The 15,502-nt window shown below is 45.9% G+C and overlaps 1 protein-coding gene and 1 pseudogene across 1 annotated transcript; one reads left to right on the top strand and one right to left on the bottom strand.

Annotated features, from left to right (window-relative positions):
- Nucleotides 1–1,979: 1,979 nt before the first annotated feature.
- LOC119845527 (olfactory receptor 52K2-like) lies at nt 1,980–2,929 on the top strand. Its single transcript, XM_038377928.1, has 2 exons — nt 1,980–2,237; nt 2,528–2,929. Exons 1-2 carry the CDS (start codon nt 1,980–1,982, stop codon nt 2,927–2,929), a joined length of 660 nt encoding a protein of 219 aa, XP_038233856.1.
- A 1,722-nt stretch (nt 2,930–4,651) lies between these two features.
- Nucleotides 4,652–7,245, bottom strand: LOC119845464 (annotated as a pseudogene).
- Between the last annotated feature and the right edge of the window lie 8,257 nt (nt 7,246–15,502).

Below are 15,502 nucleotides of genomic sequence, written 5' to 3'. Positions count from 1 at the left end.
CACCAAAAGAAACAAGGGAGGTGTCAGGGTTCCCTTGCCCCTCTGAACTCTAAGGTACAGATGCGGGGACCAGCATGAAAGCCCCCTAAACTATTCTTACCAGTTCAGGTTAAAACCTGGTAATCTGCCAATACCAAGCGATTTAACAAAGAATCAGGGAAGAGAACACTTGAAGACGTCTTTCCCCAAAATATCCCCCCAAGTCCTTACACCCCTTTCCTGGGAGGCTTGAGAAGAAACAAGATGAGCACAAACCAGCCTTCATTTTTAGGACCCCAAAAACCCAATCAGATTCTTAAAAAACAGAACTTTATTAGAAGAAGAAAAACAGATAAGAGAACAACTCTGTAAGATCAGAAGGGAAGATAATCTTACAGACAGTCAGATTGAAAACATAGAGAATCCCTCTAGGCAAAACCTTAAGTTACAAAAAGACACAAAAACAGGAACACACATTTCGACCAGCACAGCAAATTTCACATGCCAAAACAAAGAAAACCAAACACATTTTCTAGTTAGATTATTTATTAACTTTACAGGAGTTGGAGGGCTTCCATCCTTGACTTATTCCCTGTAAAGGTATCACACAGACAGACCAAAGCCTTTCCCCCCGACTTCAAATTTGAAAGTATCTTGTCTCCTCATTGGTCATTTTGGGTCAGGTGTCAGCCAGCTTACCTGAGCTTCTTATACTGGAAGGTATAAGGACCTTCCTTTACAGGTAAAAGGACTTTGCCTCTGGCCAGGAAGGATTCTAGAGCACTGTCAGCAGAAAAGTGGTTACCCTTCCCTTTATATTTATGACAGGATGTAATAGAGGTGCAGACCTGTAGCCCTAAACACCAATAGCCTTTTGGCCTTCCTGCTCATTCTGTTGAGTACAAAGTCATAACCAATCCAGATTATAGCTTTTTTTTATGGGGGAAATGTGGCTCCTTTCCAACATAGGAATAGCATTGTGGATCAGACCTCTGGTTCATCTAGTCCAATTTCCTCTCTCTGATAGTGAAAGCCCCAGGTGCTGCAGAAGAAGGGGTAAGACACCAAGCAATAGGTGGATAGGGAGATGACTTATCTGTCCTGACTCTGTCATCCTAATGCCTAACAGCTGGAGATAGGCTTATGCCCTAAAGCATGTTGGAGTATAGGCTTTCCAAAATATGTCTTCAGCTTTAACTATTGTAACTGGATACTTTCACTCTCGACGTAAATGTCCAAATCCTTCCTGATTCTCACTTAGCCCATGGCCTCACCTACCTCTTTTTGCAACTAGTTCCTCAGTTTAATTAGGCATTGAATCAAGAGAGCACTCTTTTTTAATTGGTTTCTAATTTGCCATGTTTCACTTTAATTGAATGTCTTCTTGATCTTGTATTAGGAGACATGGAGAACCCATTCTCAATCTACTCTCTACTAGTCAGTATGTTATAGATTTTCACATCTCCCCTCTAATTGATCTCCTTTGTAAGGTAAAAATCCCACTCTTTTTACCCTTTCTCCATATGACAATTTCCTCTGGCCCTTGAGCCTATTTATTGCCCTTTCCTCAACCCCTCTAGTTCTGCAATTTCCATGTGAGTATGGTTCCCAGCCCTACACAGAGGAGTCCAGAGGAGGGTGAAACATTGCCTGACTGATCTCAGGGCATGGTGTTTTCTGTATGCTTTCCCATCCCTCTCCTCCTGGATGCCAATGTTTTTCTTAGACTTTAAAGTTCATCTGCCATTATGCTGCCCATTCATCTGGCTTGGTTAGCTCTCTCTGAGGACTTCTCTGGATTTGACTACGTCCTAAATAATCTTGTGCTATCTGCATACCTTGCACCCTCACTGCTCAACACCCCCTTTTTAGATTGGTAATAAGTATAAAAGATTTTCCATAAAGTTTGTTATAAATTGTGTAACACCCGCATCTCCACCCACCTCCACTCCACTCTGTCCTTCAGGGGCACCTTGATCATTTCTGACCCTGATCGACACATGAACCACCTCATGGCAGTTTCCAACGTCACACACATTGATCCTTCAGCATTCTTTCTAATGGGCATCCCTGACCTGGAAGCTGCTTACGTCTGGATTTCCAACCCTTTCTCTGTTTTCAAAATTATGGGCCTGTTGGGAAATTTCACGCTTCTCTATGTTAGAGACAAGGAGCAGACTCTGCCCAAGCCGATGTATCTGCTGCTCTCCATGCTGGCACTCACACAAATCGGCACATCTACTTCCGTCGTGCCAAAGGTAATGTGCATATTTTGTTTCAATTTGAAAGGTATTACTGTGGGAGGCTGTCACACCCAGATGTTCTTCCTTCATGTGGGTACTGTCATGCATTCAGCCGTCCTTGTGACAGTGGCCTTTGATCGATATGTTACCATATGTAATCCTGTGAGATATGCCAAGTCGTCACCAATACACGAATAGCTAAGCTTGGGCTAGTGGGTTTGATAAGAGCTGTTCTCTTCCTTCTGCCCCTGCCCCTGCTCCTGAGCAGGCTGCCATTCTGTGCCAATCGCATTATCCCCCACAAGTACTGTGACCACATGGCTGTGGCAAAGATGTCGTGTGGGGACATCACAGTCAACAGGATGTATGGTTTGGTAATAGCATTTGTAATCATCATGTTAGACCTGACACTTATTGTCCTGTCCTATGGTCTGTTCATCAGGCCTGTCCTCAGAGTATCCTCCAAGAAAGCCCATCAGAAATCTTTCAGCACTTGCACAGCCCACATCGGTGTGATGAAGATGTCTTATCGGTCCCTCCTCTTCTCCACTGTGACATACCAGTTTGGTCAGGGAATTGCTCCCCATGTTCACATCATCTTGACCAAACTATATTACCTCCTCCTCCCCATGTTCAATCCTATCATTTATGGGGACAAAACCTTAGAGTTTCATGAGAAATTGCAGAAGTACACTTGCAGAATGTGATTGCCCAGTGCCACTGATTTTAAGCCTTCGTGACAAGATGGTGAAAGTATATCTTGTTATTCAAGGGTGCTCGGTCCTACTTTGGCTGAGCTCAGCACTGTGGAAGTTCAAGTCTGAGAAGCTCCTCACACCTAACCTCTTATCACTGTATCACCAAGTACTGATCTCTCTGCTGCTAAGTTCTCTCTCTCTCTCGCCATCACCTGATCTCTTTCAGTGTCATCTATCAGCTCTCAGCCCCAGAAACCCTGCCACTTGTTCTTTCCATGACTTTCAAACCAACAGAAGATACAGCAGTTTTCTGAAGCAAGTTGGCTTTCCATTATACCCTGTTTGAACCGGTATCTTGTTCCGTTTGACAAACGGAATCCAACCTTTCTGATAGCCAAAGAGAAGAAAATAAGTACAGTGCTGAAATATACCTGATTTTTCTATGTCCGCTCCTTCTTGAAGCCTGGAGAATAAATTAAAACTTACGGTTGGAAATTTTTAATACAGGAAAGCTGCTGCAGGAATTGACGACATTCTACTCGAGCTTCATGATGAGAGTTGTGAAACTATGTGTTTCTGAGAACTGGACCATATGACTCTGAATTTGAGGGGAGTTTGTGAAACAGATGAAACAGAGATTGCCACTATATGTCCAGGTGATCGAATCGCTTGCATTCCTGAGACTTTCACAACCTAGAGTGGCTGACGTCTCATTTTTGCATATATACAATGATAGAAAATCTAATGTCAAGAGTTTGCACCAAGGAAAGAATGATTGCACTGGTTCCTGCTGATATGTATGAGTAGAAGCAGAAGTATTCTACTTCCAGTGAAGACACCGAGGAGGAAATGTTGCCTTTTAGGGACTAACAGTAACAAAATAATGCAACTGACAATATGGACATTGACTACCATCCTTGAATGCAATTAGAAATCAATAATCTAATAATGCGATTCCTGTTTTTACAAAACGTAAGTTTGGGGCTCCTTTGAGGCAAGGCAATTTTTAACAACATAATTTGCTATTTTTTCTTTAAAATACCTGCCACCCATCAATCAGGGTTCAAGGACCAGTTCTAGGGGTTTGGTTTTGAATTTGATTGTCATCTCATAGATTTGTAAGTTATGTGGAAAAACTCCTTCTGGGTATGCAGCTTTCTTTTCTTTTCTTTTCTTTTCTTTTCTTTTCTTTTCTTTTCTTTTCTTTTCTTTTCTTTTCTTTTCTTTTCTTAAGTCAGTTCTGTGCTAGGCATTTAACAAAAGGTTTCATTTGTTACGTGATGTATAGACCAATGCCTTTATTAAAAAAACCCTTTGTTTCCAGAAAGAGATTGGGCTAGTTTTAGGATAGTTTTTAAGTGATTTGGGGCTATTAAAGCAGTAAAATCTGGCAAACCTGATGCAGCACCTCAAGCTGAGCAGGAGGCAGAGCAGCAGCAGCCGTAATAAAAAAGGCCCAGAGAGGGAGCCCTGAAGGCAGAACTGGGCAGAGGCCACAGAAGTAGCACTCAGCCATGTTGTATCCTTGAGGGCAGCAGTTTAGGGAGTAATCACTTGAGACACGGAGAGCTGTGAACCATGAAAGCAGCCATTTATTTTTCACACGCTGAACTAACCAAACCTGCCCAAACTGGCTGGGCTATCCCCTAATAATCTACCTCAGTTGCCATTGCAACAACAAGGTGATATTATCACGACAACCAAATACACAGCATATTCCTCCCCCCTTAATAAGAACATCCCCTACATAAAATAAACACTAAAGTAGAGAAGGAGAGTAGACTGCCTCCATTCCTGGCTAACCCCCGGGAATTATTTGGCCCCATAACCGTGGGTTCACCCTAGCTAAAGATCCAGCCATTGGAGTGTTGTCCCCTTGCTGATTTCAAAGCTTGTTTCATTGTCTGCACAAATCTTTCAGCTAATCCATTGGTGGATGGATGATATGGTGCTGAAGTGATGTGGTGTATCCCATTTGCCTTCATAAAATTTTGAAACTCCTGAGAGACGAACTGCAGTCCGTTGTCGCTCACAAGTTGTTCTGGCAGACCGAAACGACTAAAGAGTCCCCGTAGTTTTTGGATAGTACTCTCTGCAGTAGTGGACTGCATTATAGAGACTTCTGGCTATTTAGAATGGCCATCTACCACCACCAAGAACATGCTTCCTTCAAGGCGGACAGCAAAGTCAACATGAATTCGTTGCCATGGGTTTTTTAGGCCAGTCCCATGGGTGTAGGGGTGCCCACTGGGGTGGATTCCTGAAACCCTGAAATGACATACAAGCTCTTGTTTTCTCTTCAATAGCACTGTCCAATCCAGGCCATCAGATATAGCTTTGTGCAATTTCCTTCATGCACACTATTCCACAGCGACCAGAATGTAGCTGTTCTAACCTATGTGATCTCAGTGGTGTTGGGACAACAACACATCTCCCCCACAACAAACAACCAGATTGGATTGATAACTCCGTCCTACTGGACATGTAGGTTAGAAAGTCGGGTGAGATCGGAGAGGTTCGTCAAATTTTCCATGCATCACCAGGTCCATAACTTGGGACCATACTGGGTCAACGCGAGTTGCCTTCTTTATCTGAGTAGCAGTCATGGATGTATTCTCTATGTGTTCAAAGTACAAGATTTCCTTTTGGGAAGTATCTTGATGTTTGACTGGCAAAGGCAACCTTGAGAGACCATCTCCATTGCAGAGCGGAGTGGATTTCAAATATTTGATTTCATATCTGTGCGCTGAAAGTAACAATGCCCAACATTGCATACGACTAGCAGCTAATGGGGGAATACCTGTGTAGGGTCCAAAAATTGACGTCAGAGGGTGATGGTCGGTAAGGTGAGTAAACTTCCGCTCAAACAGGTACTGATGAAACTTCTGAAATCCAAAAATGATTCCTAATGCCTCACCTTCGATTTGGGCATAGTTAGTTTTTGTTTTGCTTAGAGTGCATGAAGCAAAAGCAATAGGTCTCTCTTCTCCCGAAGGCATAATGTGTGACACAACTCTACTCACTCCATAAGGGGAGGCATCACAGGCCAATTGTAGGGGTAAGGATGGATCAAAGTGCGTTAGAACTTCAGAATTTATCAATGTATATTTAGCATTGTTAAATGCAACATTACAGGCTTCAATCCACTTCCAGATCTTGTTCTGCCCAAGGAGTTTGTGATGTGGTTTTAGCAGTGTGGTAACTGTGTGATGAACTTTCCATAATAGATCAATAGTCCTAGAAACAAGTGCAGCTGGATAACATTTCGAGATGGGGGAGCCTCCAAAATGGCCTTAACTTTTGCAGGGGCCTTATGAAGACCCGCAGCATCAATGATGTGTCCCAAATATTCAACAGAGGGCTGGAAGAATTCACACTTGTCTTTGTGGTCTCATAGGCCATACTCTTCCAGGCTTTGCAGGGTAGCCTCTAAATTCTTTAATTGATCCTCTTCATTCCTTCCAGTGACCAGGACGTCATCCAGATAGCACTGAACTCCTGGCAAGCCACACAAGATCTGGTTCATAGCCCTCTGGAAAAGGACGGGAGCAGACGTTAAGGGTAGGCGACAGTATCGATAAAGCCCCTGATGAGTCACAATAGTCAACAGCTCTTGGGACTTTTCATCAATATGCATCTGTAAATACGCTTGATTCAGATCAATCTTACTGACCTTTTGTCCTGCAGCCACGCCCACGAAGAGGTCATCGATGTGGGGAAGCGGGAATTGCTCTGCACACAACACTGTGTGGACAGTGACCTTAAAAATCACCACAAATACAGAGGGAGCCATCTTTCTTCACTATTGGAAAGATAGGAGTGGCCCATGAACTATGGGTAACTGGTATTAGGACTACATTGGTGACTGGGCACTCTAAGTCTACTTCAACTTTGGGCCTGATGGCATATGGCACAGTTCAGGCTTTCAGATATTTTGGTTGACTGTCAGCTTTAATGTTCAGTGTCACAGTGATTCCCTTCATACTTCCCAAATCCTCTCCAAAAATAGCAGCATGTTTTTTTAGTATAGCGGTCAGTCCGGTTTCTTCTTAGTCATTCGGTGAACTTCTGCCCAGTTCAGCTGAATCTTCCCAAGCCAGGACCTACCCATTAAGGCTGGGTAATTACCTCTCACCACAAACAGTGGCAATTGAGCAGCCTGTCCATTCAGCTCCACCTTAACATGTTGTGCCCAACATGGGCAGAGCTTCTCCCGTATACATCTTCAGGACAATTTTTATTGCCTTAAACGGAAGATGCTGTCGCTTGTCTTTAGACACAGTCTCGGAGACCAGCGAGACGGCTGCACCTGTGTCCAGTTCCATGCGTCTAAGGTTTGATATCCAAAAAGGAGCTTACCCAGTATTCATGTGAGCCCACTGACAAAGACAAAACATGGAGTGGCACGTCTTCTTGCGAAGAGGTGTCACCTTGGTCCTCCTGGTTCTGCTCTAGGGTTTGCAGGTTCCCCTTTTTGGTCGGCCAGACCACAGGCCTCTTTCTTTTCTTTACAGGCACACACAATGTGTCCCTTTTTGCCACAGTGTCAACACACCAGGACCTGACACCAGCATGCTGAGGCCTGGTGACCCGGCTTACCACAGCGGCAACATTCCTGACTCCCCAGTTTTGTGGGTAGGTTCTTGTGACACTTTATGCACCCTAGGGGATGCACCGATGTATTGCACCTCCTTTGCAGCCAGTGCCAGGGAGACTGCAATCTCAACAGCCTTCGGTAAGGTAAGCTGAGCCTCTGTCCAAAGGCGCTTCCATATGGCTTCACTGTAGAGGCCACACACTAACCTGTCATCTAGGGCATCATTTAACATCTCCTTTAATTCACAGTGTTCCGCTAGCCTGTTTACAGTTGCTACAAATTGTACAACTCTTTCCTCTTCTTTTTGGTCTCTTCGGTGGATCCTATATCTTTCAGCAATTACCAGTGGTCTGGGGGAAAAATGGGACCCCAGGATTTCCGCAATGTCACTGTAAAATTTGGTCTCAGGCTACAGCGTGTAGTAAGCTGAGTAGCAGGGAGTAGCTTTTAGCCCCTATAACACTTTAAAATATTGGCACCTTCTTCTCTGCTGTAATGACATTTGCAAGAACAAAAAAACTCAAAACACTCAATATACACATTACACTGCACTACATTCTCCTCAAAAGTTTCCAGTGGCCCTGTAAGTGTAGCCAGGGTTTTAGTTTCAGGTTTCACAGTCAGTGCCAACAAGCCAGCACAGTGATTGCAAACAAGCAAGTTCTCACAGCTTCCAACAGATAAAAGATTTTGGTAGTTTTTTTTTTATGTTTCTTTGTTTGTTTGTCTTGACTTCTACTTCCTTCTGTGCCTGGCCATTATCTTTGAAAACCTATGGCAATCAGGGAATTCCCGGACGACTGGAAAAAGCTAATGTAGTGCCCATCTTTAAAAAAGGGGAAAAGGAGGATCCTGGGAACTACAGGCCAGTCAGCCTCACCTCAGTTCCTGGAAAAATCATGGAGCAGGTCCTCAAGGAATCAATTCTGAAGCACTAGGAGGAGAGGAAAGTGATCAGGAACAGTCAGCATGGATTCACCAAGGGCAAGTCATGCCTGACTGATCTAATTGCCTTCTATGATGAGATAACTGGCTCTGTGGCTGAGGGGAAAGCAGTGGATGTGTTTTTCCTTGACTTTAGCAAAGCTTTTGACACAGTCTCCCACAGTATTCTTGCCAGCAAGTTAAAGAAGTATGGGCTGGATGAATGGACTATAAGGTGGATAGAAAGTTGTTTAGATTGTGGGGCTCAACGAGTAGTGATCAATGGCTCCATGTCTAGTTGGCAGCCGGTATCAAGTGGAGTGTCCCAAGGGTCAGTCCGCAGGCCAGTTTTGTTCAATATCTTCATAAATGATCTGGAGGATGGTGTGGATTGCACCCTCAGCAAGTTTGCAGATGACACTAAACTAGGAGGAGAGGTAGATATGCTGGAGGGTAGAGATAGGATACAGAGGGCCCTAAATAAATTAGAGGATTGTGTTAGGGGGCTTATTCCTTCACCCACTTACTTCCCTGGTCCTTCTCGCATGAACAGAGAGCAACAATACTCTGAGTCCAAAGGTGCAAACAATTTGATGTTTATTCGTGTGAACTTCAAGCAAGCATGATTCCAGTTTCCTTCCTTAGTGTCCCCCTTCCCAGCTCTGACACCACAGAGTCTTACACCTGTGTCCCTGTTCCCATTCCCCCCCTTAGCAAAAAATGATTCCAATTTCCCCTCTCCCATTCCCTGTTCCCATTTCCCGCCCCCGCACACACACACCCACTTCCGGATTGACTGCAGACTATAAAGTAAAACTTGAGTTCTGCTTAGCTTTACTTTAACCAATCATTTTCCTGAAATTTAACTAACCAATCTTAACGTATTGTAACATGATTATGTAACCAATTATATCCCACCATCTTAATTAGTTTACACCCAGCAAAATTAATTATACAGCAGACTAGAAACAATCACAGAACCAGACAGAGATTATGCAGACAAACAATAGCAAAGTGGGAACTATAATGACAAAACAATACCGAAGTGAGGATTTCACATCCCAGCTCTTGATAAGTGAGTTCTTGCCAGACAGGATGCTATCAAACTGAGTTTCCTTTTACATCTTCTAGGCACTTCCCTTTCTGGAGGCGATAGGCACTATCAGGACAGGATTGTATCCTAACAGCCCAAAAACACCTTATTTCAATGAGACAGATATATTAGCCAAAAGTTAAACAAATCCCTGTTACAAGCAGAAGAAAATGGCAGCTGCTCCAGGTGATTTAAGACATCTGGGGCCAATTCAGAGCTTTCAAGAAGGCAGGGAGGACAACTAGGTTGATTGGAACACCTGACATCAATCAGGGACAGGCTGAAACTAATTAAAAGCCTGCCAGTTAGTCATGTGGGGGCACGTATCAGGAACTGTAAGAGGAAACCATGCTGCTGCAGAAACTGAGCAGTACAAACCATATCGGGCACAAGGAAGGAAACATTGAGGTATGTATGAAGAAGATATTGAGGAAGTGGGGGCTGCTGTGGGAAAGTGGCCCAGGGAATTGTATGAAGAAAAGGAGTACTTGTGGCACCTTAGAGACTAACAAATTTATTTGAGCATAAGCTTTCATGAGCTACAGCTCACTTCATCGGATGTATGTGTCCTGTTTCCACAAGTCAGCCACCATAGCTGACACTATTAGGGTCTCTGGGCTGGAACCCGGAGTAGAGGGCCCAGCATCCCCTCTTCCCCCGCAAATTAATCAGTGAGACTGGCAGACAACGGAGGCTCTGCAAGGGAGACTAGCTTCTCCTCACCTCCCTTGCTGGCTTAAGATGAAAATATCTCAGTAGACTGTCACCCTTGCCTCTACAGAGAGAAGGGCTATATGGAGGGTCACAGTGAGCCTCTGAGGCTAGCAAAATCTGCCAGGAAGCATGGGACCCATAGAAACAAGGTCAAAGCTTTGTTACAATACTCAAAGTCTCTCCCCCTCCCACCTAGCTGCCAGGAAGCTTTCATTGAGACCATGAAGCTTTAAGCTTTAAGCATAAGCTTTCATTGAAATGGAATTTTTTACCCCACAAAAGCTTATGCCCAAATAAATCTGTTAGTCCGCAGGGTTGCACCATAGCCCTCATTGTTATTGAGACCCTGCTTAAACATATAACTGTATTGTTGCAAGCTATAATACAAAGTCTGCCCTTCCTTATAACTGTATTTTGGATGTAATCAACACCAAGTTCCCTTTGAACTAATAAAGGAAATATGGTGTGGAAACTTAGTTGTGCAAAACCTTAATAAACTCCCTCAGGAAATTATTCCAATATCTGCCTTTCTGGTCATACTGGGGAGGGACAGGAAACACTTTGGTGAAGAAACTGGGGAAACTGCTGACTGAGAAGATGGAGGCTGACAGCCCGGTTGGAGGATGAATAGAACTGACAGAGTTGGTAGGAATAGGGGAGGACAAATATCGTCTCTTGTGTCTGCAGAACTTTGCGTGCTATGTGAATCATACTAAGAACACACAAAATCAATTTTCTGCCCATTCTTCACCAAACTGAACGCTTCAATAAATCTTCAGTAGGGTGGCTCTGACAGTCCCAACAAACTGCTGAGGAGCATTCTCCGGCGTTTTTTACAACAGATGCCTTTTTCCATCTGCATGCCCATCTTGGGTCACATAAATTAGACAATTCCATTTCACTCCAAGTGTTTTCTGGCCCTCTAAGTAAGCCTGGTGTACGCCAGGCTGTGGCAAGATGATAAGCAAGCCATCTAGATTGTAAAAAACATCCTGCTGCTTTCCAGTTTACTTTGCAGGCTTCAACAAAAACCTAATACAATTTATGAACTATGCAGTGAGTATATATAGCAGTGGTGTGATCTTGCACCATTTTTGCTGTTCTCCACTTACATGACCTGCCACGACAGCCACGCCTTCATAACACTCTGCTGCGACCGGCAAGTTTGCAGTCCTCGATACTTGTAATAACAGCTTAATGTTGCGATAGATAGTGCCAGCATCCCCTTGCTCAGAGGAATCAACAAATGCTAGAGATCCTTCCTTTATTTCCCAGTTTTCAGTCTCATGCACACTGTCATTTCTTCATGTTTAAAACTGAGTGCTGCATCAACAAGACCCATTCTCCTGAATGATTGTGCTTTTCATAATAGCAGCAGCAACTCATAAAAGCTTGTTTTGAACTGAGTGGCTTGTAAGACTCAAATAATCACGCAAGGTTTTTTTGTTTGTTTCTTGTTGGGTTTTTTTTGCAAATGCTTTATCATACTCGAAATCAAATTGCATAATTCTACAAACTTTCCATGTTTTGCAGAGTTTTCTCTCTCTTCCTGTCCCTGCATTGCAAATCCTTGCTTAGCCAGGTAAAGCATTGATGATTCTAGCAGCATAGCCACTGTTTTCATGTGATGCCAGCATTTGAGAATTTGACAACTCTGCCACTATGGAGCCAACTTCTTTTAACTGTTTTTTTTTTCAGTGCCACTTTTCAGAACACTGCTTGTATATGGCAGATTGTATATGTTTTCTGAAAGTTTTTCCTATATTTTTCAATTCTCTTACTCCATTTTCAGTGCCCGCAGATTCTCTGAAAAAAACTGGAAAACTGTCTGCAAGGAAAGCAGAAAACTGTATCTGCCAGTTCACTGTACTCTTAAATTGAAGTATCTGGTAATATTTCAATGTAAATGAGAAAGATCGTGACAAAACTTTGCTGATTCTAGTGTCCCCAATTCATTTTCTCTCCCTCTTTGGACTTTGCACCACTTAATCACTGATGGCATATCCATGCCTCTGGTCTTTGGTTGATGTCTGGCTCCTATACCTGGCCCAGCTGAGTGACTCCTCCTGCTGTGATGCCTTGAGATACTGGTGCAACTCAGTAAGGGGGCTGGAATATGGAGGGTCAGGAGGCCAGGGCCCATTTTGAAACGTGGTTCTGTTTTTCACTGGCTAACAGCAGGTGTAGGGGCCTCAGGGGCGGGGAGATCGGTCTGTAGGGGAAGAGGACTCAGCAGGCGGTGGGCAAAGGTCCCTGGGGAAAGGAGAGTGGAGGAGAGGAGGGATTCAGTGAGCAGTAAGCAGGGAGTGGAGGAGAGGAAGGATTCAGCCAATGGCAGGTGTGGGGGGAATGGGGGAAGGGGATGGAGGACAGGAGGGACTCGGTGATCTGTGGGTAGTGGGGCCACGGAGGAGGGGGTGGTAGAGAGGAGGGAGTCCAGACTAGAGCCAACACCGTGGGGAACGGAGGGATTCAGCGTTAAGCAAAGGGGGCCTCGGCAGGGGGCGGAGCAGGGATAAGAGGAGGTGGAGTGTGGATGGGGCCATGGGGAAAAAGCGGGAGGGGGCATCGGGGTGGAGCGCAGGCCAGGGCCTAGATGTCCCCTCTCCCAAAGGCGGCAGGTTGGGGGCTGCACAGCTGAGGGAGGTTTAGCCTCCCCTGGCCTATTATACCTGCTGCCTACCTGGGCCTCTTCCTACCACCTCCCTGCGAAGGTCCCAAGGTGTCCGTCTGGGGTAAAGCAGCAGGACGGGTGTCTGCTCACCCCAAGGAACCTTCTGGCGGTGGCATGTAACAAGCTCTCACTCCTTTCTTCTCAGGCAGCAACTGCCTCTTCCTGTGACGTGGCCCAACCTCCCAGGGCCAGCTCAGTCCCAGGGCTCTCCCCTGCTGGGGTAGCCCCAAGAGCAAATAAAGGGGATCAGTCAAGTCCAGCATTCATGTGAGAGACGACTGCTTCCCTCCCGGGGTGTCCCTGCAGCAGGCCCTCCCTTCCCTCAGGGAGGGATCTTTGGGCCGTTGTTCAGGGGCAGATTCTGCCTTCCCTCCGATCCTCTCCCCTGCACCTGCCTGTAGCAGGTCTGCTCTGCTCCCTGGTCTGCCACAATATGAGCTGATCCCCTGCCCTTTGCCTTTCTCAAGCACTTCTCTTCAGACTTACTTGATCTCTCTTCCCCATTTTCCTGATAATTTACTTTCAGAACATTTGGCTTCTTTTAACTGAATTTGAGAAGTAATATTGCTGGTTGTCTTCAGATTCTAGCAGTTTTGAATTAGCATTAAACGTTTCCAGAATCTTTCTTCGGAGCACAATGAGAAGAAGAAAACAAAGATTTTCCATTAATTACGTTAACGATGGAGTCTTATAAAATTCACTGGCTTTTTTGCCCAGGAGAATTATTTTTGTGGGTGCCTCCATTGTGTCTAAATACTGAACATGAGAAGAAGGATTCACTTTAGCAGCTGTGTTAGTCTGTATCCGCAAAATAAATACATTAGTCTCTAAGGTGCCACAAGTACTCCCGTTCTCTTTTTGCGAGGAAGGAGTGATTCATACCGGTTGTTGATCAATTGTGTAGTCAATTGCTTGACCACGCTTTCAATTCTTATAATATGTATAAGAGGCCAAAAAAACCGTTTTAAGTTTACTCCTCTAACCCCCTAATAAATCTGCTACTGCCAGTCCCTACTTAACCCTTTTTGTGGGGGCAGACTGCAGTGTATATGTCACTCAGCACCAGCAGGGGAGTTTTCGACCTGCTGCTTCCGCCTATCCATGGGCTACCCCTCTGCAACTCTGCACCTATTTGGCCTGCAGCCTGAGGCTTTCCAGGTCAGAGCTCCCAGCTTCTCTGGCCCTTCCTCAGCCCTGCTCCAATCCGGGTGTCCTGCTCGGCACCTTGCAGCGAGACCCTTCTCCCTCTACAGGCAGAGGGAGACTGACTGGGCTCCTGGCTCACAGCCTCTTAGAGGGGCCAACTGGGCCTGATGGAGCCTGGGCTTTTCCCCATAGCTCCAGCCCTCTCCCTGGGCCGGCCTCAGCCCTGACAGGGCTGGAGTGGGGAACCACCCCGCTACTGGATGGAGAGGTCAGTCTGTTAGGGTTGCCCTGCTGGCTGGAGCTCTCTCCCTCCCTGGGCTGCTGCTCCTGGTGGAGCTCTCTGCCTCCCTCCCTGGAGGGCCGCTGCTGGCTAGGATCCCTTCTGGAGCTGCTGCCACTCTTGCTGCTGTGGGGAGGGAGGGCATGCCAGCCTGCCCCCTCATCCTCACCCCTGTGGAGGGAGGAGAAGTGAGGACCCCATCACCACCATCACCACCGTAGTCAGCTCTTCTGCCTGGTCCTCACCTGGCCGGCCGCCACCTGCTTGGTGCTCCTCCTAAGCTTGTTGCCTCATTGAGGAGGGGGAAGGCCGCTGCGAGGCATTGTGGAGGGGGTCGGCTATTGGACTGAGTGACTTCAACAGCTGTGCTCCTGGGGTGGTGGTAGCTTTTTGCTGCTGTGGGGGGTATGGGGAGAGGCGTGGAGCCCTCCCTCAATCCTGCTGCCCCTGACACATCTTCCTTCACCACCACCACAACCCCTTTTTGCCACCGCCTCCTCCACCAACCCAGCTGACCCTCAACACCTGCTGCTCGCCCCTCAACGGGGCTGCTTGCTTCTTCGCCCACCACCATCCGGGACTGTTTCCAGCAGCGAACAAGGACTGGAGTGAGCCCCACAAGCGCTCGTGGGTGCACTCCCCCCCTCTTTTTTTGGACTTGGCCCCCCTCCCTCAGTTGCTTTTGGGTGGGGGGCCTCCTCGCTACCCCCCAGGCTAGTTTTTTCCTCCCTTCCTCCTGTAGCCCCCCGGAGATTTTCCCTGGCTGTTTGCCTGTCCCACCCTGGCCCGGTCCTAGGTTCCTGGGTTTGTTCGTGTGCCAGTCCAGTTCTCACAAACACAAGGTTTTCTAACTCTGACCAGTAAGCTCTAGCAGAATGTGCTCAATTCCTACAGCAGCTTTCCTCTATTAGGACTTTCCCACTGAAGCATTAGCATTATCCTCCAGGATTTGTGATGGATACAACATAGAAAAATCAGGTACATTTTGCTCAGCGAATCACTGTCCATATGATAAAGAATTTCAGCATTGCTGTTTCTTTCTTTTTCTCTTTGGCTATCTGAAAGTGTAACTTCTGTTTGTAAAACTGGACAAGAACAATTACCACAAAAAGACTAATGGAAAACTACTTTGCATCAAAATGCTACAGTGTCTT

This window comes from Dermochelys coriacea, chromosome 1 (genome assembly GCF_009764565.3).
Source record: "Dermochelys coriacea isolate rDerCor1 chromosome 1, rDerCor1.pri.v4, whole genome shotgun sequence".
In the NCBI taxonomy this organism is placed as follows: Eukaryota; Metazoa; Chordata; order Testudines; family Dermochelyidae; genus Dermochelys; species Dermochelys coriacea.
Note: the sequence above shows the minus strand (reverse complement) of the source record. Positions and strands in the feature narration are given on the sequence as shown.